Below are 25,923 nucleotides of genomic sequence, written 5' to 3' on the forward strand. Positions count from 1 at the left end.
TTCTTCCGCTGCGCAGCGCGTCGAGTGGTAATGATCTATGATCTAATACTTGCATGGTTCCTGGTTTACGCGATAGAAAATTTTGATTTATGCTATCGTAGCCTACGCGTATCCCAACATATTGGGCTTTGGCAATTTGGGCAAGCACTAGTTCATTAGCAGTAGCACTACTCTAGTCCCAAATAAGGGATTAGACGCATCATTGGTTTATAAGGTGTCGAAACTAGAATTCGACAATATGAAAAGGGGTAGTGCATTAGAAGGAAAGTGTACGGGTTATGAGATAAGGGTTTAAACAGGTTTAGGCCTTCTCGATGAGAAGTAAATACTCTAATTCTGTTTGAGGATTTGATTCGCTGATCGTGATATTGATCTGATGATCTAAAGTGTGGTTATGCCCCTCGAGAGGCACCCTGCCCTCCTTATATAGTCGGAGGAGCCAAGTTTACATAGTAGAGATTTTACTCCTTACGGTTTAAATCTCTATAACTACTTTATGATTCTAAGAATCCAAGACTACGGGATGTTTCTTTGATACTCAAGTAAACACAATACCCGAGTCCTTATACTATACATATTCTATTTATATGAACCATCCCATGCAACCTGTCGGATAGCTTTGCAATGTAGGTATATGGTACCCATAATCTCCACATAAGGCTTGTTTCCAATTAATCACGTATAACATTGGTCCAAACCATTTTGCGCAAAGGACGGCGACCTTAGAGAATTAACATCTTGGTGTGATATAACAAGTTGAGTTCGGGCTAGAATCTTTTTGACCCTGGACGTTTCTTACGTGTATTATCATAGCCAACCCTTATGGTTCATACGTAGGCATACAATGCATGTGGGCCGATGAAGTCGACATATGATATGATGTATGTGACCATCCGAATCCAGTCCGTTTTCATCCCTACCATGTAGATGTGGTCCAACAAGTTGAGTTGTGCCTAGAATCGTTTCTAGACCCTAGGTGCTACAAATCGTATCTTACCTACCATTAAGGTTACATGTGTGTATAGCCTACCTACGTGTGCATGAGGTAAAAAACAACAAAGAGGTTAGGGTGCAACGAGCGAGGCCAATCGTGACGAGGGAGGTGATCAGTGTCGGAGCCAGAAAATTTCCACGTCTAAGGCTAAGCTAATGGGATCTCAAATATTTTCATAAATTATATAGCATTTTTCAAGATTATAATGGAGATTATGGAGCTAGGCATGGGGCCCAAGCCCTAGCTGCCCCATGCCTGATTCCGCCCCTAGAGGTGATCGAAGAATAGAGACAAGCGAGGCGGTGTTGGCAGGTGTCGTTGTAGACTCTATCAACACAGCTAATTGGCCCAGCTGAGATGGCAACCCACATGCTGATATGCGTGCCGACGCCACTGGCCTATGCTCATGCGGGCCTTTATGGGCCAGGATCCAAATAGATATGAGAACATTTTTTTAAGTATTTTTCTACTATTAAGTGATTTAGAATAGATAGCAATATATGCAAATTTTGTATTTGAATGTTTTTGACAATATTTTAGCTTCTTTTGAATTTTTTTTATTTTTAGTATAATTTTGCAATAGACTTTTCAACTAAAAGTTTCATTTGAAATTTAAAAATTTTTAGTAAACTTTCAACTCAAAATTTAAACCTTTCAGCTCAATATTAAAAAATTTGAACTCAAAATTTGAAACTTTCAATTCCAAATCTGAAATTATCTACTCATTGTTTAAACTTTCAATTACTCGAAATTTAAAACTTTCAACACACCTTTTAAAAATTTTAACTCAACTATTTATTTATTAATTCATAAAAGTTAATTTTTTAATGTACTTAAGCGCTCCTATTTACGGTGAGTTCGCCGTGTCAGTGGGGGCACGTCTGTGGTTGAACGACTTACGACGCTACCGCATGCCACCAACTAGGTGCTACCAGATCCTGGTCACGCATCGAGGCTACCCAAGCGCACCATCTAGTACGTAGTGGAGAGAGGGAAGAGGAATAAGTGAGAGGAGAATGGCAGATGGGTCGAAATAGAATTTTTTTTATTTCTTGCTACCGACTAGGATGCCATGTAGGCTAAAACTGCTTGTGTCTAAGAATGGCATGGAAATTAATTGACTTTGAAGAGTTCATCGATAAATAATGTCTGGTTTTAATGTTTTGGAAGTTTATGAATATGTAGAAAATACATTTTCCCTAATTGAAACAGTCTTCAACTTGTCGTTAATTGAAAGTTTGAAACTAACTTTTTTTGGGTGAAAATCTATCATTTCACTATTTTGTTAGAAAATAACTCCGAAAAGGAGTAATGAAGTCTATCAAACTTTCTGTGCCTTAAAAACTTAAATTCCGGCACGCTTAATAAAGTCTATAATCTAAAATAGCTTCACTAACATGTGACAATACAGAAGAAAATGCAGAAGAAAGAATGCTAATTATTTTGATGGGAACACACATAAACATCACAGGTTACCCAACATCGTGCGTGTTGCTCGGGGCACCTCTTCAGTAGTTAAGCTCATCCCAAAATCCCTAATGAACAAGGAAGAGCTCCACAAAATGCCAAAGAGAAGAGAAACAGAGGGGACATATAATTTGGTGCTGCCTTAACAAGCGCAGCATTTTCTAGTTTTCTTTATGCATATAAAACAAAGTACAAACTAGACATGGCCTCAGTGACCTCTCGACTCCACATTCACAAACACATGAACTCCACAGCTCATGAAATTAACTCGCCCACATGGTGTAGCACGTCCAGAGCACACACTTTGAATGCAGAATTATGCAACAGCAACAGCACACGTGACCTGAACTTATTAATCTCTAAAGAAACAAAAAGCATGAAGGGAAATGAGCAATAATTATAAGATACATAAAAAGGAAACACAAACAACAATAGAAACCAATCCATCATTCAGCTCATATGCAGTCATGCCCCCTTTAGAATTGGTTCGTTTTGATTCAGAGCGATCTGGTCACGCAGGTTCTTCATGAGTTCCTCGTTGTGGTCACCCTTGAGCATAACTTCTCTCAGGCTTGGAAGAGATGACACACTAGAAAACCCATTTTCGTCTATGTGTATACAATTATCGATCTGTAGCAACTCAAGCCTTGGCATCGCTCCTTGCATGAAGGTTAATGATTTGAGGCCTTCTTGATCTTTTAACTCCATCACTATAAGGCTCAGGAAAGTCCCTTGCTGAAAATTTAAACAGAGTTCTTTGCTCTGAAAGGAGTTCATCCATAGTCGCAAAATGGCCAAATGCGGTAGCTTCCCAAGGACTTCCAAGGAAAGATCCAGCTTCAACTAGGTGCTCCGTAGCTTCAACTTAGTCAAATTCTGAATTTGGGTGATCCATGTTGGCAGTGTAACTAGATTTCCATAAATCTTGAGGCTTTGAAGCTTACTTGGAGGTGTGAATGTGTGATCCAAACAACCTTGTAAACCTAGTTCCCCCTCTGATCGCAATGATAATGAGTGTAAGAGGACAAGGTTTGCAATGGCAGATAGAACAGCTTGGCTATTTTTCTTATTGACCCCCGTCAATCCTAACTTATGTAGTTTTTTAAGTTTTTCAAGATCATGTAATATGGCTTTCTCGGCTGCAACATTAACAACACCAAGTGTGTGCAGGTCATTCAGTTGGTCGATCCCTTCAGGAGCTTCAACACCATACATGTCAAGTCCATGTAGAATACTAGGAAACTTGACCTTGCAATATTCGTGGTATATGTCATGCGCCTTTACATTGTCAGTATTTTGCATTTTTTTCTGCAATAAGCTGCTGTCATGTCCAATGCCGTCGTGCCAAGTTGAACTGATTTGGCTACAAAATCTGGCATTTCTGGATCATCAATTGCCTCATGCACCATTTTTGAAAGATCACTTGATTCTTTCAACTCTATAGAAGAGGTGGCATCATCCTTTGGTACATTGCCGGCACAAAGGTATTGGAGCTTCTTCAGCTTGGTGATGGTCTTTGGTAGCTTGATGATACGTGTGCCACTGACATCTAACACCTGGATGTCCCACAAGTTGCCCAATGAATTTGGCAGTTTATAGATATCGGCACATCCTCTCAAAGAAAGGTAACTGAGGTGAAGAAAATTGCCAATTTGATCCAGGTCATCATCTTTCAAACCTGATGTGCCCTCCAAATCAAGAATCCGAAGCATCCTCATCATGCTAAAATCTAAGATGATCTCCACTCCCCAAATACAGTCACTGATCTTACATGGGTCAGATCAGGACACTGCTTCAATGCATTCTTGTTTGTCTCACATACGTCGATTATAGATAAATGGCGTATTGTACCTTCGTTATTAGAGCTAACTTCAAGTACAAAGCCATGATTTTCTTCCTTGGATTTTGAGATACTAATCTTGTGCATAAGATTATGTACTCAAAAATATTTAATATTGCCAGCATTGTGAGGTACTGGTTCTGATGGTTCAATGATGCTTCGATTGATAAGCTCTGCAAAATAGCTGTCACCTACCTCTTCTGCACTCAAGCTATGAGTCTTACTTATGTAACCTTCTGCAACCCAACGTCTTACTATGCGTTTGTGCCTAATATTGTGGCCTTTGGGAAAAACAGACAAGTACAGAAGGCATAACTTTAGATGATAGGATAAGTCATCATAGGATGGTTCAAAGATTGTACTTATTACTTCAAGATTCTTTTTGCTCACTGACCCAGAACTAAAATCATCATTCAACTTTTTCCATTCCGTAGCTGTTTTTTGCTTTCTTGCCAAGAAACCAGCAATATTGGTTATTGCAAGGGGATGACCGTCACACTCCTTTATAATGAGTTTTGCTTGAGTAGACATGTCAAGATCCAAATCAGTATTCGAACTATCTACAAATACCTACAGTTGTTATGAGAAGATTGTCAACATGCACAAATATAAGGTGGATGAGGTACATTGTTTCTAAAAAAGCAACTAATGACAAAAGAGTTGCTACAAAAAAAGATATGATGAAATATCCCAAACAAAAGGTTCTTATAAAAATGCGCTTACTAATATTGGCACATGTTGACAAAAGACGACATCAATGCTCATAAGCCACAATGAATACTCAAATAGTACTGTGAGATCTCCATATATTACTTTGACAATTATAACTGGCAAAAACGTAAGACTTAGGCTGCGTCCGGGTGGTGGAGTTCCCCGCACAGAAAATGTGGTGGTTTATTAATGTATAATTAATTAAGTATTATATAAGAAAACTTGAAAAATTGATTAATGTGTTTTTAAAGCAACTTTTGTATATAATTTTTTTCCAAAAAAACACATTGTTTAGTAGTTTAAAAAGTGTGCGCATGGAAAACGAGAGAGATGAGTTGGGAAAGTGAACAAAAGGACTCAATCTTAGAATACTATATGGAGGAATCTTAACCAAAAAGCTATGCATAGTAAGGATTAGTATACTCCTGTTCATTTTCTATTAGTCACTTAACATTTTTTTTAGATAATAACACTTAATTACATATGTGAGAAAACATTTAATGCTCAAAAGTTTGATTGACAAGCATAAAAAAACACAATTCTTTTTAGGATTAGTAGGAATACCTTGTTCTTGAAGAGTGCAAGTGCCGCATCTTCTTTAAGACCTTCCAGCTTATATATGTTTTTGTATGTCACCGAGCAATGCTCAGCAATACTTGCTTCTCTTGTGGTGACTATGATCTTTGTGTTTGTCTCATTAGGCAAATGTGGTTGTATCAAGCTCCATTCTTCAATAGATAATACATCATCGAGGACAAGGAGGCATCTTCTCTTCGAAACCTTGATTGATTCTTCACTCTTCTGCACACCATTTCCAAGAAGACTAAAATCGTGTGCATCTAATTCCTGGGCTAAGCTCGTAACAAAATCATGAAGGTTAAAAGCATGCAATATAGTGACCCAGGCATACTGGTCAAACATGCTAGTGATCTCTTTGCTTTCATAGACACTCCTAATGAAGGAGGTTTTGCCAATACCAATCATTCCCCATATGGAGATAATCTGATGATTCTCGCAATTCTGAGAAACAAGTTGAATGAGGTGAGATTTTTCCATTTCTCGTCCGATGTGTGGAGCATTCCTAAAAGCAGGTCCCATTGATTCTGAGATTGACTGAAAAAAAAAGTAGCATGATTACGAGAGGCGCATACAATGTGGCAGGGGAATTATATTTTTATAGTGCTTCATCTGACCTATTTAAAGATAAGTGTATCAAAATAATAATGATTAATTATTTTATAAAAAAATTTATTCTATCTGTCTCTATTACTTTCGTTCTAGGACTCAAGTTTTGTACCAAATTACTTGCCATTCTCATATTATAAAACATTTTTAGATATTAGGGCACGTTTGGTTGTTTGCTGAACTGGGCTATAGCTTGGATAGGCGAAACAGCCCATACCTGCTATCTCTATCAGAAGCTTTGCCATGGCCAAACTATTTGGTTGGTCTGCTTCGGAGGCTAGCTTTTCGCTCGATGGTTGCGGAAATTGTGCATGCAAGATACGCTCGCCGTCAGAGGCGAGCGAAATCGGCTCTCCCACGCGAGCCAGGTTAAGCTAGATTATATTAGCGTTATCAAACGCCTCTCCTCGCTCGGTAAGGCTAAAATAGCCCTTGCATGGGATCCAAACGTGACCCTTTATTAATGTAATGCAACCACACATTAGTACATTCACAGTTCTCATTGGTTAATCTCAACTAATTAGAGATAATAACTGCTTTGAAAAAACAATTGGATGTACTTAATGAGGGTAATAACAATTTAATTTGTCATAGCTTCTTGGCTATTAAGAGTGATATAATTTTATAAATAAACCCTCTTATTAATGTTTTGAACAAGAGCCTTGTTTTAATCTTTTCCTAAATCTAGACCTTTATTAGGCTATTCCATCCTAGGAACAAATCCTATACACACAAGCTTCCTGTACACACTCCGTGCACATCAACTAGTAAATATCACAGAAAATACTAGTAAAAATTGAACGCATACTCCTAATAGTATTACACATATCTGCAAAGTCTCATATTCAAATTCATTATATTTTAGCCGTAACAAAAAATTGAAAAATCTGACAGTTTTTGGGTAAAAATCTGTCAGAATTTTGTCTTTTTTGTTACTGTTAAAATATAATGAATTTGAAGATAAGATCTCACACGTTGGTGTAATACTATTGAAAGTATGTGTTCAATTATTTCTAAAATTTTAAATGATATTTGTACGGGAAGTTTGTTTGCATAGGATATGTTCCATTCCATCTTAGTGGCACTTCACTGCCACAGGATCGTTAATCACACATACAGGACGCTCACATCTCTGGATCTGCATCTATGATGTGGACTTATCACAAACATGGAACATAAGCCTCCAGGGAGAACTTTTACGGTGTTTGCATTCTAAAAAAGATAAATATCCAACGCTCTATAATGAAAGGTACCACTTAAATGGTATTCAAGTATTGTTATAGGTATTTAGGCAGGAAGGGTAAAATTATAATTGTTTTGGAGATGGAGAAGGGTATAATTGTCTCAATATTAGCTCTAGGTACGTAGGTACCGCATCTGTACTTCATCTTCTATAATCCTCCATTGTGTTATTTACGTGTTCTTTTGTGAGATTTACATTTGGTATCTAACAAGAAGGTCCAACGCTATTCGTCTTCTTCCTCCCGTCCAAGCTTAGGCAAACAGGAGGAGTAGGCTAAGGGCATTGAGGTTCTAATGGCTGTATGACAACGGTGATGGCGGTAAACATGTCTCGCGGCACAACGCACCCATGGGAAATGGAGGCAGGCACAAAGGACAACAAGCGCGCTCAGAACAAGAGAGCTAGGGTTTGACTCGGGGAAAGAAAGAATGGCGGGTAGTGAGCTTTAGTCGGTATTTCGGCCACCTAAGGGCGTCACCACGCGTCCTAGCCGATAGGTAATCCGTTTTCCCGAAGTTGTTGACGAAAGTGGTGCGGGAGTGATTGGTAGCGGTGGAGCTTGATGGGATGGTGCAGGAATGGCCATGGACAAGAACGAGACGGTGGAGGAGAACAAAGGAGACATCAATCTTCGCTTTTTGTCCTATGCAGATCAATTAAATCCACTAAATTTGCAGAAGATTTACTTTGTTTCTACCAAACGATACAAGCCACTAAATCTTTGGAAGATTTACTCTGGTTCCTATTGAAAGATACCGATCATATATATGGAGCTAGCTATTCTCTATTCACTGAAAATACCGTATTTTACTAGTTAATTACCGCACTGCCATCGTTTACGATAATTTTATTCCGTACCTTGTCCCTCTCTTAATCAACGGTACATATTATTCTACCTGTCAGTACTTCTAAGTACCTCACAAACACCGCAAAAGCTCTATTAGGGAAAGAGATCACACGCATTGTTTTCCTTCTATGTCCATTTCTATGATAAGAGACGCAGATGTATCAGGCATTTGTGAAAAAATTGTCAGAGACACTTTTTTATTTAACCGCGTCTCTGATAATAGATCAATCATAAATGCGTGTTAACGTCTGTGCCATATACAAATCATAAATGTGTGTTCCTTCTCCTAATCTGTGACGATAGCCAGCAGAGATCCGGCTCGATCGGTGAGTTATCATATACGCTTTAATATTCAATGTATCTGCGATGCTATCTTAGAGACGCATACAGTTTTTGTCTGTTATATTGGTCGGCTATTTGGTATTGTGTGGTAGTGGTTGGCATATCGAAATACCCACTGCCTCACAGTCACAGGTTAAAAACTAAGACTTATTGGAAATGTCTAATTAGAAGGCTACTCTGAACGTTTCAAAATAAATTAACTTCTATATATGAATTCATATGAACATAGGTTATATCCAGATTCAGATTCAAATTCATGTATAAAGATTGATTTTTTTTTTAAGACGTAGAGGAGTACATAGATGGATAGGAAAATTGTTCGTTTCCATTGCAATAATTGCCATTGATAAAATTGAAATTGTAATAATTGAAGGCAAAATTGAATATCAAAGCGTAGTACATACGAGGAAAGGGAATATTAAAGGCAAAATTTAAGTAGTACTGTATGTACTATTTAGGGCCCCTTTGAATCGAAGGATTGAGAAAATGTAGGAATAGGAAAAATGTAGAATTTTGATAGGAATGTAAGTGTAAAACATAGGATTGCAAAAACGCAGTAAAATCACAGGAATGACTGTTTAATTGAACCGTAGGAAAAACGTAGGAATTGGATGAGAGAGATAGACTTAAAGGAAAGTTACCAAGAGGTTGAGGGCTCCTTTGAATCGTAGGAATGAAAAAACGGAGGAATAGGAAAGACATAGGATTCTGGAAGGAATGTAAGTGTAAAACAGAGGATTTCAAAACACAGGAAAAATACAGGAATGATTGTTTGATTGGACCACAGGAAAAACATAGGAATCGGATGAGAGAGATAGACTCAAATGATTTTTACCAAGAGGTTGGACCTCTTGCTAAGTTTCCTCCAAAACCTATATGCAATAAGTCATTCCATAGAAATTTTATAGGAATAGGAAAAGTTCAATCCTTTGAATCAAAGGGCTACATAGGAAAGTTTCCTATAAGATTTCAATCCTATGAAATTCCTTCATAATTCATTTGATTCAAAGGGGCCCTGGAGCTCTTACTAAATTTCCTCCAAAATCTCTATAGGATTGTCCATTCCATAGGAATTTCAGAGGATTGGATAGGATTCAATCCTTTGTTTCAAAGGGTTTCTTAGGAAATTTTTCTATAAGATTGAAATCCTCTAAAATTCCTATATTTTTCCTCCAAATCAATGGGGCCCTTAGTTTTATCAGGGCGACGCCAGTCATGCATGAGTGAACTGCTACTAATTAGCTACAAGTACACGACAAAGCTAGATCAGTTTTGCTATCTAGGTCATGCATGCAAATTTTTCTTCTTGTATAATTTTCTTTTACTTATATGATTTACAATCTGATCCCACTGTTATATTCGTTGCAATAAAATCTTTGTTATAAGATCCCAAATGATTATTTTTGATAAAAAATGTACGCATTAAATTACTTTTATCATATATGTAAATTACTTTTAGATCTGAATAAATTAATATTTAAACATTTATGAAAGTAAATTCAATAAATCATAAAAATTAATTTACATAAATCATAAAAGTAACTTAGTATTAGAAGTAAATCCATTGTAGAGGTAAGAATATGAGTTTATCTAAAAGTTAAATTTAATCAACACAAATTATGTAATTGACTTAAAAACAACAATAAAAATAAATAACTCATAAAATTATGAACGGATAAGAAGTAATTTAATCAAATATAAAAGTAATATATATATATATAGATGCTAAAAGTAATTTACAACTTAGATATGTTATTTTATTAGAATATAATCATATATAATATTGTTATAAAGATTTAATTACAACGAATATTAGTAATTTAAAAGGAAATTTTATTTGAAGGTTAGCTATTGGGAATTTTTTCTTACTAATCCATGCTTGCATACTCCCATGTGGGAAAGGAACGATGCATATTACATTTTTTACCATTTTCTAAACTGTTAGTTGGTTAAGATTAATTAGTGCACCTGCACTAATTATTAATCATGTCCAATATATATTAAACCATACAAAAAAATCTCAGGAGACTGACTTCAGCTTACACCTGACAGTCAATCACATAAGTAAACTGGAGTGAAGTTAATTTACATATATGCACATGAATAAAGTAATATAAGTATGTTTTCTTAATTACCATGGGCTGTGCAGCGTCCGGACCAAAATTAAGTGCGTTACAGTATATCCCACTGGTCTTGTTCACATGTTCAATTTCTTTCCTCAGTCTGCTGATCTGCTTGGTGATGGTGTCCAGTGGCAAGAGCAGCTTGGATTTGGCACGAGGCGGCTTCTCCGCATGAAGGCAAAACTCCTGGAGGTAGTCCTCGACGTCCTGAGGGAACCGTATCCTCTAACATTACACAATAATGTCACGGTGTGATATTCCTTTGATCCACACCTTCCATTCTAAATCAACGGTCATAGATTATTTGGCATGCAATTAATCAAACTAATTAGTAGATTATGTAGTTAAATAAATTCCTGTAAACCAAATATATTATCAAGGAGGCAAATATCGCTAAATGCTACAGGAATCGGCAAGTAACTAGCACATGACGATAATTAGGTTTAACTTACCTGTTAGACGCAATGATTAGCATATGAACCTGTTAAGGAATGAATCTTGTGCATCAATTTTATTTGCGTTGCCACATCTTCCATCAGAAAGAGACAATTCTCTTAATCTACAAGTTGGTGAGCTCATGTTAATGAACATAAAGGGACTATTTCTGTAAAAAAATTTCCTACTCATTATGTATGATAATGTTTAACTATATAATCTACTAATTAATTTAATTACTTGTATGCCAATTAATCTATAGCTATTGATTAATTGATTAATGTTAGAGGATACGGTTCCTGTCCTGAGACAGGCCGCGGATGTGTCGCAACCAGGTGCTCAAACTCTTGGAGGGAGTCGTCGTCGTCGTCGTGTGGTGGGTGTGGCTACGCTTCTCGGCGTCGGCGGCATCCGCCAGGAATGACTCCATGAACTCAAGATCCTTCTTGATGAAAGCCACGTCCTCCGCTAGCGTGTCGGACGCCTTCTTCTTGTCCCTCATCCGGTGCAGCTCCGTCAACACCAGCGCGGTCATGGCTATCGTGGCCTCTAACTTCCACTCCAGGCCGAGTACCATTTCGATTTTGGTGGTGGTGGTGGTGCGTGTGTAATTTCTCTGTCTTCTGAACTGTGCTTGTGCTCATTCCAGAGAGATCAGGATGGCTTATATAGCTGTTCGATCCGTTGATCCGTTGGATATATCTCTCCTCTATCTCTATTATTATAAAAGTTGAATATGTTTTTATCGGTTCTTTGGTACGGCATCCGTATATGAGTCGGTTTTTAAATCCGTTCGCTTTTGAAAATACATATCCATCCGTATTTGAGTAGGGTTTTAAGTTTGTTCGCTTTTAGAAATATAGGAGTTGTATAAAAAATCTATTTAAAAAAACTTGCATGCTAACTTGACATGATTTTCTAGAAAAATATATATCCAAGCGAATTCTCACTATAATAATAAGATTTAAATAGCCTTCATCCGTTACAACGCATAGAAATTTTTTTAGTATGTATATCTTTATCTTTGCCTATTATAAAAATTCAAGGTGTTTTTACTGAAAAATTTCGTACGTCGCCCCCAGTTGAAAATAGCGCACTTTTTTTTCCAACTTGCTGCAGGAAGATGTCATCCGTCCAACTTGCTGCTTAATGATGACGCCTTCTGAATAATTTGGTCTCTTGCTCGAGCTGGTGTACGTTTAGTGATCAATCAACTTGCTCTACCACACCATCCCACCAGTAGATCAAACTTTTTTTTTCAAGAATCAATGGTAGGAGTTCTACTCTACCAGAAGAGAATTGACCCCGTTTATAATGAAACTGGACCCAAAAACTATACAACTGCTCATTTTGTTACAGGAGAACCCGCAAAACCCCATACAGAAGACAAAGCAAAAAGCCTGTGACAAAATGACTATGAACCACGAAAGTGACCGAGGAAGGAGCAATACCTTAAAGGCGAAGCCTCCAAGGAGGGTAGCAATGAAAGGAGCCGCTGCCAACGCCCGCCCATGAACCGGACTGGGTTTTCACCCAAAGGGGGAGAGAGTCAACGAGGCAACACCTCCAAGGAGGATACGTCACCACAGGCGTCGATGTCGCCGATCTTAGAATAACAAGCAGGGTTTTCACCCAAGACTCCCTCGAAAGGGGCATGACCTCCAGGAAACCAAAGTGAAAGTGTTGAGTGTTATCGTTGCCTAGCTCATGGGCTAAACCCGATGTAGTATCTCTGACTCCGCCTAAACACTGAAACTCTAGCACAACAGAGGGCAAGCACATTGCTCCAAACTCGGCCCTACGACAGGTTCACTAAGACACAGGGCATTTAAAGCACCGGCGAGGCCAAAAAGCCCGGACCACAAACAAGCTGGACCAACTTCACGGATGAACACTTCTCCTCATCCAACGGAAGACTCCACGACCATGGTCTGGAAGCAGTCTGGCCAACATAAGAAAGGAGCATCAAGGAGGGGAGGAGGTCTGGCCGGTCGGAAGAGGAACCGAAAGTTGAAGACAGGTGCATCAAAGACATCGGTGTCAACCATGTTTCCGACGAGATCCAGGAGAAGCTCTGTGGCAGAAGGCACATCTCCACCAAGGGCCGCCAGGCTTCGCAGCAAATCACCGTTTTACAACTGTGACAACAACCTCCAACCTTACCACCAGCACAGAGAGGAGAGCAGGGGCGAACAAAGCAGCAAAGCAATTAGCTTCAAGGAAGAAGAGGCGAGGGAGGAAGCGAGAGGAAGGGAGGTGGTGCTAGGTGGCAGCAGAGGTGGGGTGGGGGTGGGGGTAGGGGGGAGGGGGAGACGCAACGACAGTCGGAGGTCGGCGTCGCCCCGTTTGCGCCGGTGCACTGGAGTCACCGACGTGCCCCACCGCTGACGGCCGCACCGGAAAGAGGGACGGTGGGCACGGCCTCGCGCATTCTTGCCTCGCATGCCGGCTCGCGCCGCGCCGCCTTCGCCGCTGGAGAGGGGGTGACGGTGGGCGCCACCTCACATGTGCCGCCCTCCGCCACCTGCGTGCCTGCTTCGCGAGCCATCTCGCAGCGGCCCCCTTTGTCGTCGGCCACACCGCCTCCGTCACGCCGCGCCACGGCGCCGCCCGCTTCGGTCGAATCGAGCCTGGGGCAGGCCAGATCCAGCGACGGCAATCGCGGATCTGCTGCCACCTTGCCGGGAGAGCTCGTTGCTGCCATTCCCCGCCGTCGGCATTCGCCGCCTCTCACGCGCCCGAGAGGAAACGCCACCATAGGAGAAGGCCCCGCCGCCACCCTCCTAGCTCACCGGCTAGCTTTCCGGTGGTGAGCTCTGGCGGCGGCGCTGGTTGTCGCCCCCCATGTCACCTGTGCGTAGCGACGCAGGGTTGGTCTAGTTTCATAAAACAGTTTTACATATAGGTTGTAGACTAGTTGATCAAACTAGCCAAGGGTGAATCCATGATTTGGATGGTTGCCAACTTGTATGGGGAAATCTATGATAAAAAAAAGAGAGATAATACCATTGAACCCTTCCAAAAAAAACAAACTATAATGTTTTTTCTAAAATACACCCCTCAGCTTGAAACCAGATGTGAAAACTCCCTCAGCTATCTATTATAAAAAGTTAGTCGGTATAGTGGAATGACAACTAACTTTCCCAATCGCTTCAACCATTGATCAACTCATACATGTCAAATGACAACACAAGAACATATGATATTTGTTGACAACTTTTAGCCAATGCATACATCCCCGAGACACTGATTACGGGTGCTTCCCCATCAACATAGCACAGTTAGCTGCTAGGAGTACATGGCCTCACCACTATCCTCTCCATACGCACCTGCGCTACATTGTTGTCGCTATGGTTACAGTATGGCGTCTCTCTCTTTATTTAAAAAGTGCCGGGTTGCAAAGTCTGATGCTAACTCCATCCTTACCACCTATACAACTCCAAGTCCAACTGTAACATATTTGAGAAAATTCGATCAATAGCACAAGAAACAAGCTGGTACCCAAATAATAGCAAAAACCTTCTAGCTTTCCATCAGAAACACATGCCACCCTTTTTTCTTGTATGCATAGCACTTCCGTCATATTTTAAGCAAACGGTGCTAGGTTTGAGTAGAGAAAATTTTCATAAGATGAATTTTCATGGTTGTCATCACCGCCGAGGACATAGCCTGGCGTGACAGCTCCATCGTACCGTAACTCGGCCTGTGCGTGCACCGCCGAGTTATTTGTGGCATACATCCTGGTGAGCCCCTCAGACATGTCGCCGGGCGGTCACGGCTTGTCCTCCACGGGAGCAACGAGGGTGGTGACGACGGCGGTAGAAGGATCACTCATGACGGTGCGCGGGACAAACCTAGCTTGATGCACTCAATGGAGTCAATGTGCCGTCAACTTGTGGGTGGTGCGGCGACACGGAGAGGACATAGGGCGCGACGAGTGCGGATGTGATGGAGCCATCGAGCACGGAGGGCAAGGAAATATTGAAGGGGTGCTTCTTAGTGAGGAAGTGGAGCATCTCGTCCTTCAAGCAACCCAGAGCGGCCTCGGCGAGGTTGTGTGCGACCTACGGCTCCGCTAGAATGGTGGCGATCTTTTACGAACTAGTGAGGGAATTGGTTCAAACTAGGAATAAAAGCGGGTCAACCTGCGAACCTACTTATATGTTAAATAAAGGGTAATCCGCAGGTTTTCACGTTATGGCTTAGCTTGCCGCATCGTAGAGACGCAAGTGGATCAACCCATAAACCCATTTATTTGTCAAATTAATAGGTAACCCACGTGTCAACCCGCATGTTACTTACTAATTTTGCCTACAAGCGGGTCTGTGGGTTGGCCCACTTGCATCCCTAGTTCAAACAGGTTGGGGGCAAGGAACAGTGTAAGAAAAAGAGGAGAAGACTTGGGAGAGGAGCAATAGTTTGGGATTGAGTGATTTTATGTATTTAAAAGTTGTCCGGCTTCAATTGCATAGGAGTACTTATAGATTCGTACACCCTGGCCTAGCTTTTACACCCATTCTGGCCCAATTACTTGAGAGCTGGGCCGCTTCAACCGACCGCCATGGCCAATACTTTTGACTGGGTTTGCCGCCAGTGAGGTATCCTTGGTAGTAATAGCAGTTGTAACATTCCTCTCCCCTTTAGAACCATCTTGTCCCCAAGCTGGTGCACCCGGGAAACGATGGCGCAAAGCCGCTGCATCTTCGCAAGTCGCTTCATCAGACGTGGCTCCCGACCAACGCACCTTGATTTGTTCCGGCACCACTACTCCTCGCTTGCAACGCCGACATGCCAGAACTTGAACTTGAACATGATCTTCATTTGGCATTGTAGGAGGAAGACGAACAGTAGAAAGATCTCCAAAAGACAAAGCCTTGCAAAGCTGCGAGACATGGACCCTCAGGTGGATGGAGCAAGATGCAGGCAGTTGGAGACGATACGCTACTGATCCCACTCTGGCTGTCACCTGAAATGTGCCAAAATAATGAAATGATAATTTATGGTTAGTGTGCACTGCCACTGATGATTGAGCATAGGGTTGGGCCTTGAGGAACAACCAATCGCCCACAACAGACACATGATCAGAGTGAGTCTTATCTTATCAGCTTGCGGTTTCATCCTCTACTGAGTGCAATTCAAATGTTGACACAGCAAGCTAGTCACTACACTCCTTTCTTTCATCCACTCCTCCAGATTAGGTACTGCACAAGATCAGATATCTAGGACCCAAAATGGCGAGGTGGATGTCCATACAGCAACTAAAACGGCGACGTACCTAACACAGAGGGCCTGCTCGGATGGCAGGTATAGCAGCTGCTTGCAGCCAACCGCGTCCAGCCACTGCTTTTTTTTGTACTTGCTTCACTGTTCCTACAGGCTGTAGCGCCCTTGCAGCCGAACAGACCCAGAATGATGGGCTGTGTTATACCAAAATTCCGCCAACTCCAACCATCGATACCACCTCTTCGGGTAAGCATGCACAAAGTAGCGCAAAAAGGTTTCTAAGCATTGATTGACCCGCTCAGTTTGCCCATTCATTTGCGCATGATACGCTAAGCTCATCCTCTATTGAGTATCTTTGAGCCTGAACAACTCAGTCTAGAGGGTACTTGTAAAAATACAGTCCCGATCCAACACTAGCGATTAAGGTAACCCATGAAGCTTGTAGACATTAGATAGATACACCATTGCAACATCAAAAGCTGTAAAGGGGTGAGCTAAGGGGTGAGCTAAGGCAATGAAGTGAGAATACCGCGAAAATGATCCACCACCACAAGTATGCAACCATATCCGAAAGATCGAGGCAAGCCTTCTATAAAATTCAGTGATAGCATCTGCTACACATGTTTTGAGACCAGCAAAGGTTGGAGTAGACCTGGATAGCGCACTCGTTCGGCTTTAGCTTGTTTACACATAGCATAATCTTCCACAAAGGAGCGAACTGTTTTCATCAACCCATGCCAAGCAAACAATTTGCGTACCCAACTGTATTCTACTTGTATACCAGAATGACCCACGATCACACCTGCATGCAAAGCCTGTAACACCCGTTGATGCAATGCCAAATTACTGCCCAACCAAATGCACCCATGAAAATGCAATATGCCTTCTGACAGAGTGTAACTCGGTAAGGAATCTGGTTTCACTACCAATTCCGAAATTAATTTGGATATGATGGGATCCGGGTAACCTACTTGCACCTCATCCAACCAAGCTAGCACACAAACAAAAATAGCAGCCAATTGCAAGGGGTCACAGTTTGACTGGTCACAGCGTGATAACGCATCCATTGCATGATTCTCCAACCATTTTATTATAAACCAATTTGTAAAACAAGCCTAATAACTTAGTCATTGCTTTTTGTTACCAAGGAGTAGCCAATCTTCAATACCCCAAATGAATCATACTTCATTGATCAGTATGGATGATAAATTCTCCAAATTGCAAGTACGACCTCCACTGATCCACTGCCAACAGTAACTCATGACATTCCTTTTCATAGGTAGAAAAATCTCTATTCCTTGGTCCCAATGTTTTACTAAGAAATGCCAGAGGATGCCATTCCTGCATGACCACAACACCAACACCGTGATCAGAAGCATCCGTCTCAAGGACAAAAGTCTTTGTAAAGTCGGTCAAAAGCAAAGACCGGTGTAGAGGTTAAAGACAATTTCAAAGGCTCAAACGACGTCTGATGTTTAGTTGTCCATAAGAAAATTGTATGCTTTTTCAAGAGATCTGTCAAGGGTCGACTAATAATGCCGAAGTGTCTGACAAACTTGTGATAATAACCTGCGAGCCCAAGAAATCTACTTACTTCCTTGACATTAGATGGTACCGTCCAATTTATCACTGCCTAAATGTTCTTGGGGTCAGTTGAAACTCCTTCCCCACTAGTCACATGCCCCAAGTAATCAAGCGAGATTGAGCGAAAGAGCATTTGGAGTGCTTTACTTTTAATTGATGTTCTGATAATAACTGCGGCACCTGACACAACAGAACAACATGATCCTCCAAATTGCTACTATATACCAGAATATCGTCAATGAAGGCTAACACTCCCTTGCGCAGAAGAGGAGCCTAGATAGTGCTCAAGCCCTTGGAAAGTTGCTGGTGCCCCAGTCAGACCATAAGACATCACCTTGAACTCAAAGTCTCATCCGAATTTGATGATAGCCCGCCCTGGGATCCAAACTGGTGAAGAGAGATGCCCCTACCATTTCGTCCAACAATTCATCCATAATTAGCAATTGATAATGATTCTTGACCGTGATTGCATTTAGATGACGGTAATCAATGCAAAATCTCCAAGTGAGCTCCTTCTTTTGCACCAACAAAACTAGGGAAGAGAAAGAACTAGAGCTCGGCCGAATTACCCCTTGAGCTAACATTTCAGCAACCTCATGCTTAATTTCATCCTTCAGAGCCAGATTGTACCGGTAAGGCTGTAAATTAACTAGCTACTAGGCTCCTAGTAGTTGAGGAATTGAGTGGTCAAAAGGACAAACTAGAGGCAAACCTTTTGGTTCATCGAACACTGCTGCAAACTCTTGTAACAACTATTGAATTTCTGGGGAATCAATAACCTCTACTGAACATAGGTCAGCCACACACAATTCAACAGTACAAATGATGGCATCATGATGGAATAAACCTCTGATGTGTACAACTGACATCAGAGGACAATCAGATATGTTGGGTACCACAAATGTGAAGCACACAGTCTTATCGCCTTGTTTGAAAGTTAGAGGCTTGCCCTTCCAATCCACTTCCATTGGACTATGATCTCCCAACCAATCCATACCCAATATCACATCATAACACCCCAAAGATAGCACCTTCAATGTGATCACACAGGATACTCCTTGAACCCACCAACAACAGTCTCTGATTTCCTTAGTACAACAATAGATACCACCATCTGCCACTCAAACGCAAATAGGATTTCTGCAGACTGAACACCCCCCCCCCCCCCAAATTTTAAAGCCAACTCTCAGATTTACAACTCTACGAGTTTCTGGAAACGACCAACATAAGTACTTCATGCTGCTGAATAATACCCTACAACCTCAAAGTTCCAGACGCCTCGGTACCCTGAACTGCTTCCTTGGATAACTAACTGAGTTCACCAGACACATGTTCTTTGTTCATCATCTGACACATTAGGTTCTACGTCAATTGCTTCCCCACTCTGCTCAAACAACATTTTCATAAGCTCCTACACGACATGCAGTTGGACCGTAGGGCCACACTTATGTACTCAATTCCACCTCTCACCACAAGTATGACAAAAACCCTTAGCACGACGATATGCTCGCACGGCCAATACTTTTGACAAGGTTTGCCGCTAGTGAGGTATCCTTGGTAGTAGTATAAGTTGTAACATGACCTCGGCCATGAGGTGCGAGAAGGACTTGTGCATGACGGGGTTGATGCCTATCCTGGACAGCTTCTTCTTCAGCTTCGTGTTTCAGTGGTTCTTCATGTTGTTGCCCGTCCGCCCAGGCAGTCGCGCCATGATCGACGACCATCTGCACGCACAGATCGTGTTGCTCAATACACATTGCCAGAAATGGAAAAAAATGGCATAGAGAGATCATTCGTTGCTTACCTGTTGCCGACGACGGAGTGGAGCTTGATGGTCTACTCCTCTGCGTCGGTGAACTCGCGGTGCTTGAGGTTAAGCAGCAAATAGTTGGTCCACCGGAGCCGATAGCTTGGTCCAAGGGCAAATTGGTCTTTCTCCATCCTAACTCGCTGCTACAAACTTGACCCGAACGGCAGCTGTGATGAAGGTGCTATGAATCGAAGAAAAACGGGTGGCCCATGCTTCTGGTCGAAATTGGAAATTTTTTGTTCAGTTTTTTGGTATCGTTCTGTTAGCTGTACTATAGATTGAATTTTCTCAACATATTGTAATTAGTATATTCGACACCTATTCTAACACTATTAATACTATTCAATTTTACACCCTCGGTCACAACGAGGTGGTTTTCTCACACATGTTAATCCAGTCAACAATTTATGTTTTAAAACAACATTAACCCCACCTATCAATATAAGCTCTTCTTCTCGCTGATCTCTCTCCCGCAATGATCTCCAAATCGCACAATTGCATAGGGGAACACAAACAATATGTGATGGGTTTGGATCCTTAGCACATAAATAACACTACTACTGAATAGGCGATAGGTGCCGGTTTTCCCAACCAACACCTAGATAGCGGCACCTTTGAGTCCTCTTAAAGGTGCTGGTTTAGGAACCTGCACCTTTAAGGTCTCCTAGATGCAAAAGAAAAAAGGGTCGGCTCGATGCATCGGCTCGGAATCAAGCCAATGCATCGAGTGCGAGTTCCCCCCGCTTCGGCCCCAAAATTACCCCTAAAATCAATCACATCAACAACATCATCATCACATAAACACAACAACACAAACACACAAATAACATAAAAACCCGCGGATCCGCCCACCGTCGCCAATGTCCCCTCCGCCAGATCTGCCCGCGGGAGCCGCCAACGTCACCGCCGCCGCTGGATCTGCGCGAGAAGCCGCCACCCTAGGAATGTCGGATCCGCCGCTGAAGAAGCTTGGGGGCGGAGGGGGATGTTGTAGAGGACCACTAGATCCATCTTTCGGAAACGCTACTGCCGCCACCTTTGCTAGATCTGCCCGCGGGAGTGCCGATGCCACCGCCGCCGCCGCGGGAGAAGCTTGGGCACAGAGGGTGAGGGGGAGGGGTAGAGGACCGCCGAAAACACCTCTGCCGCCGGATCCATCCACCGGAAATGACATTGTCGCCGTCTCCGCCGGATCCGCTAGTGGGAGCTGCCGATACCACCATCACCGCCACCGCCACCGCCGGATCCGCGGGAGAACCTTGCGGGCGGATGGGGAGGGGGAGGGGGTTGAGGACCGCAGGATCCGGCCCGCGGGACCCGCCGATGCCATCGCCGCCGCCTGTTCTGCTATCGGCAAGGGAGAGATGAGAGGGAGAGAGGGCGGGGACAAGAGGGGAGGAGAGGGAGTGACCACGTGAGAGGGTGAGAGAGACGGCTAAGAGGAGGGGGCGAGTGGATAAGGATGCCCCCCTCACCGGCAAGGGAGAGATGAGAGGGAGAGAGGGCGGGGACAAGAGGGGAGGAGAGGGAGTGACCACGTGAGAGGGTGAGAGAGACGGCTGAGAGGAGGGGGCGAGTGGATAAGGATGCCCCCCTCACCTCCCACGCAGCGTCTTTATCCACTCGCACCCAACCCATGGGCTAAAAAAACGGCTTTCTCTCTCGGCTCAGCTCGGTTCGTTTTATAGGTGTTAGTTTTAATTAACCGACACCTATAATATATTAAAGGTATCCACCTATAGTATAGGTATCTTTTTTTTATAGTCAGTTAAAGTGCCGATTTTTTTTTGTACTTCAGCCTATGGAGGTGGGAAAAATACAAAAGGTGCTTGTTCCAGCACCTATAGTGCCGGCCTGTGTGTATCTTTTTTTTTTAGTGTAAACGGCATTGGAGTCAAAGTTTGTAAACTTGTGGAGAATCTCTGGTGAACCTATGAATAGCGGAGCTGGGCCGAAGTGAGCCACTCAATATGTAATGGGTCGTTTAATCTCACATTAGTAATGGATGATAGGGAAGCAATCCGATGTGTAATGGGCGGTTTAGCACCACATCGGCAATTGATGATAGAGAAGCACAACTTAATCACATTATGGAAACTTTGACATTTGAACTGAAAATCCCCATGCTATCCATCAAATGGCTACAAAGGTACACCTTGGTTGCTTCCATGATACAAGACACTCACCCACACTAGTACCGATGCTTCTTCTGCACTCGTCGAACGGATCCCATGATGTAAGACACACCCACACTATGCTCCTTCTGTACTCATTGACTCCCGTTGTGACTTGCTCCATCGATCCCCATCGACCTCCATGTGGGACGGGATGCTCCCCACTGCCCGAGTACAACTAACAGGGGGCGGAGGTACTGCAATGATTCATTGTATTCAGTTGGAATACAATAAATTTTCTGTTGAAATATATTACATACATACGTACACACAACTTGTTCTTTCACAGTGGCTGTGGAGTGCATGTGCATCTTTATCTCATGCACCTAGCTCAAAGGCCAAAGCTTACGCTTTCGTACGTAGTGGTCCTTTATAGTGTTTCTTTCATGCACCTGGTACTAGGTTCAACTGGCTCAACCCTCACCCATTTATTTTGTCCTTTTCGGTGTAGCTTTCACAAATACTAGAAAGTAACCGCGGCTTCGCGTGGAAGTATATGTAGGCCTGCCCAATTGGATGCAGCGTATACCCTATTAATTATTAAGCCTTATCATCAGCCAAATAAGACATTAATCTTGTTCTGATTGGCATATATGCTCATATTGCAAAGCCCAAAATCCCTCTGTTCCCCTTGGGAAAAAAAAAACTCAGTTCCATGTTTAACCATCATGCTGTTCTACAGAAATGATTCTTTTCCGTTTGATGGCCATTTTCAACAGATAGAAATTTCAGTTTATGGATGGTAAAACTATTCAGGAGACAGCCCCAGCACTGCATGAAATAGTGCCCAATCGAATCAGGAATTCAAGATCCAGGAACAAATTGTAATAACATGTTACATGTATATCACAAAGTCATTGAAATGAATACAGTGGAGTACTTCAACATGTAAATAGATAAAGCTGGCAATTGATTAATCAATGATAATTGAACACAGTGGCGGAGACAGCGCCCGGCGACCCTGGGCAGGTGCCCGGGCTCCATCCAACGCAACACTAGTTACCTAATTACCATGCATGCTTAGCTAGGCAGGTGTAGCAGTAGTTTGTTTATTATTTGATTACCATGCTTAACACAATAGCAAAACAAGTACTTGAGGATTGTCAATTTTACTTCTACACCATTATTCTCTGTACTTGTTATACATCGATTTTTGTTAGCCTTGCCTTAATGCCCAGGCTGAAGAAAATTTCTAGATCCGTCACTGATTCAACATCTAAACTGGAACTTTGTGAGAGCCATCTCAATAGTAGCCATAACTTTGCATTACTACTTGAGTATAGTACTTAGCCATATTGTAGATTATTCAATATATAAATATAAACTGTCTATTATATAGTCATACATTGTTCGGGACCTGAATCATAGCTTTTGATAAAGCCCTATTTCAATTTTCTGATAAATTAAGCTAGCTAGATGAGTATAGGTTTTGGATCACCACTTTTCTCGATGGACATGTAATGCATCTGTTATAAATACACCAAAAGTTAGTATTGTGCATAATCCATATAACAAAAGTATGTGGTTTCTATCGGATATGTTATCAAGCAGCGCTTATTTTTACTGTTTGTTTGAATCAAATGATAATCAGTATCTTCTTCACTACTACTCCCTCCATTTCAGGTTATAAGACGTTTTGACTTTGGTCAAAGTCAAACTACTCTAAATTTGACTAATTCTATAGAAAAAATTAGTAATATTTACAACTCTAGCATAGTTTTATTAAATCTATAATTGAATAAATGTTCATAATATTTTTGACATGGGTTAAAAATATTACTATTTTTTTTCTATAAAATTAGTCAAACTTAGAGTAATTTGACTTTGACCAAAGTCAAAATGTCTTATAACCAGAAACGGATGGAGTACTTTTCTGCAATAATAATAGTATAATTATTTATGTAATATATTGAATGATTCTATGGTTGTCATGGAACATCTAAAGTAAAAAACCAACAAAATTAAGATAGTTAAGAATCAGTGAATCAGCATCCTTTATAATAGTAAATATTGAGAAAAGCAATAATATAAATAATGAGTAAATGGTATCATAAAACATTTTATTAGATGGATCACATTTGCTCCAATGTTTCAGAAAACTAATATATGACTCCAAAGTATATAAATTGTATTGTATAATAAAGTTCTTCAGCATAATATATTTGAACTATGTAGAGAAGAAACTTTTTTTGCTGCAACTGATGTTTTTTTTTAATTTTGTAAAGATAGAGGAATCATCCTTTGTAAAGATAGAGGAATCATCCTTTGTAAAGATAGAGGAATCACCCTTTGTAAGGTGATTAATTTGTATCCATGTTGTTTGTTTTAGGGATACCTTCACTAAATCAGATGGTGGATGTGATTTATAATAACTTAATCAGATGCTTGTACCTAATTCTAACCCAAACAATATTTTGCTGGAGTTTTCACGACTCAAGGACAACAATGTTATGCCAAACAGTGAAATTTCATAACGCTAAGATTATATAAAGAATCATCACAGCTTGCTTATGAAAGCTTCAAATTTACTTTCAATACTACAAAATCATTCCAGTGAACACAACAGGCAAACCCCAAACATCTTCTCTAGTCTGTTACTGCCATATAGTTGTAGAGAACATGCAAGGCACACTTGTGGTATAAAAAAGAAAAAGCTTAACATCGTTGATTCAAAGTACAACGTGTCAAATGAATTTTTTTCCTTTAGACCAACAATACAATTCTTACTCTAGAATATACCGTTATACTCTATCTCGAATAAATGCAATACTTACTCTAGGCAGCCTATACATTACCCTGCTCGATCAGTCATGACTCAAAATTAGTTCCAGGTACATGTAATTAACGCAGCTATTAATCATGTTTGTCATTAGTAAATAAAGACAACATCAACCACAATGCTTAATTACAATAAGTAAATAGCTCTTTTTTTTAGAAAATCAAAAATCAAGCTATTAAATAGGAGTAATAATTCATCGCAATATCTAGACTAATATAAAACGTAAGAGTTGTTTAGTGCAATTAACGCTGTAATTGCAATAAGCGCCGATTAACCCTGCATCGCCAAATCGCCAAAAAGAAAAGAAAAGAAACCGTCGCCCAGACCGCCCGCGCCTCCTCCTCCTCCTTCCGCCACCGCGCCTCCTCCCCCATCGTCCAGGCCGGCGGCGCGCCGAGGCGAAGGGTCGAGGACGGACTCTAGATCGGAAGGGGACCCGGCGGCGGTTTGGAGCAGAGGTTGGGCGGAGGCAGCGCAGAGACGGTGGCGGTCAGCGGTGGAGAGGCGCAGGGCGACGGGCCGGCCAGCGGCGTGAAGGCGTGCTCCAGGCAGAGGGGGCGGTGAGACCGGCGGGACGAGTACCCCGTGCACCGGCGTGGACTGGGTCGGCGCAGGGCAACGGGCCGGCGGCGTCGACGGAGTGGAGGTGACGGAGGGCGGCGTCGATGGGGAGCGCCAGGCCGGCGGGAGGCCGGGCGGTTGAGTCGGTGGCCAGCGGCGGGCGCAGGTCGACAAGTGGCGAGGTGGTGCCGATGACCGAGTGGATCTGGAGGCGGACGAAGCGGCGGTGATGTGCTCTAGGCGGCAATCCGGGCAGAGAGGCCGGTTGCGTCGGTAGAGATGGCTCCACGACGAGGACCATGTCCGCGACGACCGGTGGAGATGCTGCTGATGCTTGACTTGAACAAGGACCGAGAGGCCGAGATCGATCCCTCTCGACGACGACGACGCAGACGAAGAACCAGCCGCTTAGGAGATCGAAACCTCCATGGCGAGGGTGAAGACAACGAAAAAAAGGACGAACTTTGGATCAACAAATTGTCACTTTCAAGAAATTGGGCTTTGCTGTCAGTTAAGTAAGAGACTGAATCCTTAACTCAGTTAAGGAAATTCAGTCTGTACTCTATCCTTCCTCTAAACCAGGATGTTTTTTTAGGGTAGGCTAG

At 42.0% G+C, this 25,923-nt stretch overlaps 2 protein-coding genes and 1 pseudogene across 2 annotated transcripts; all 3 read right to left on the reverse strand.

The window, feature by feature from the left end:
- Nucleotides 1-3,304: 3,304 nt before the first annotated feature.
- On the reverse strand, nt 3,305-4,179 carry LOC127762535 (disease resistance protein RGA4-like). Its single transcript, XM_052287042.1, has 2 exons — nt 3,829-4,179; nt 3,305-3,709 (listed from the first exon to the last, which is right to left on the reverse strand). Exons 1-2 carry the CDS (start codon nt 4,177-4,179, stop codon nt 3,305-3,307), a joined length of 756 nt encoding a protein of 251 aa, XP_052143002.1.
- A 221-nt stretch (nt 4,180-4,400) lies between these two features.
- On the reverse strand, nt 4,401-6,110 carry LOC127764498 (disease resistance protein RPM1-like). The gene is made up of 2 exons (XM_052289381.1): nt 5,577-6,110; nt 4,401-4,871 (listed from the first exon to the last, which is right to left on the reverse strand). Exons 1-2 carry the CDS (start codon nt 6,108-6,110, stop codon nt 4,401-4,403), a joined length of 1,005 nt encoding a protein of 334 aa, XP_052145341.1.
- An 8,663-nt stretch (nt 6,111-14,773) lies between these two features.
- LOC127762537 (transcription factor MYB80-like) lies at nt 14,774-19,935 on the reverse strand (annotated as a pseudogene).
- Nucleotides 19,936-25,923: the final 5,988 nt, after the last annotated feature.

The sequence above is a fragment of the Oryza glaberrima genome, chromosome 2, assembly GCF_000147395.1.
Source record: "Oryza glaberrima chromosome 2, OglaRS2, whole genome shotgun sequence".
NCBI lineage: Eukaryota > Viridiplantae > Streptophyta > Magnoliopsida > Poales > Poaceae > Oryza > Oryza glaberrima.

Coding starts and splice junctions, on each gene's coding strand:
- LOC127762535 (XM_052287042.1), bottom strand. CDS start 4,179: ATGAGGATGCTTCGGATTCTTGATTTGGAGGGCACATCAGGTTTGAAA. Junction 3,710..3,828: donor ATCCAGAAATGCCAGATTTT/GTAGCCAAATCA, acceptor GAATATTGCAAG/GTCAAGTTTCCTAGTATTCT.
- LOC127764498 (XM_052289381.1), bottom strand. CDS start 6,110: ATGGGACCTGCTTTTAGGAATGCTCCACACATCGGACGAGAAATGGAA. Junction 4,872..5,576: donor TTGCACTCTTCAAGAACAAG/GTATTCCTACTA, acceptor TAACAACTGTAG/GTATTTGTAGATAGTTCGAA.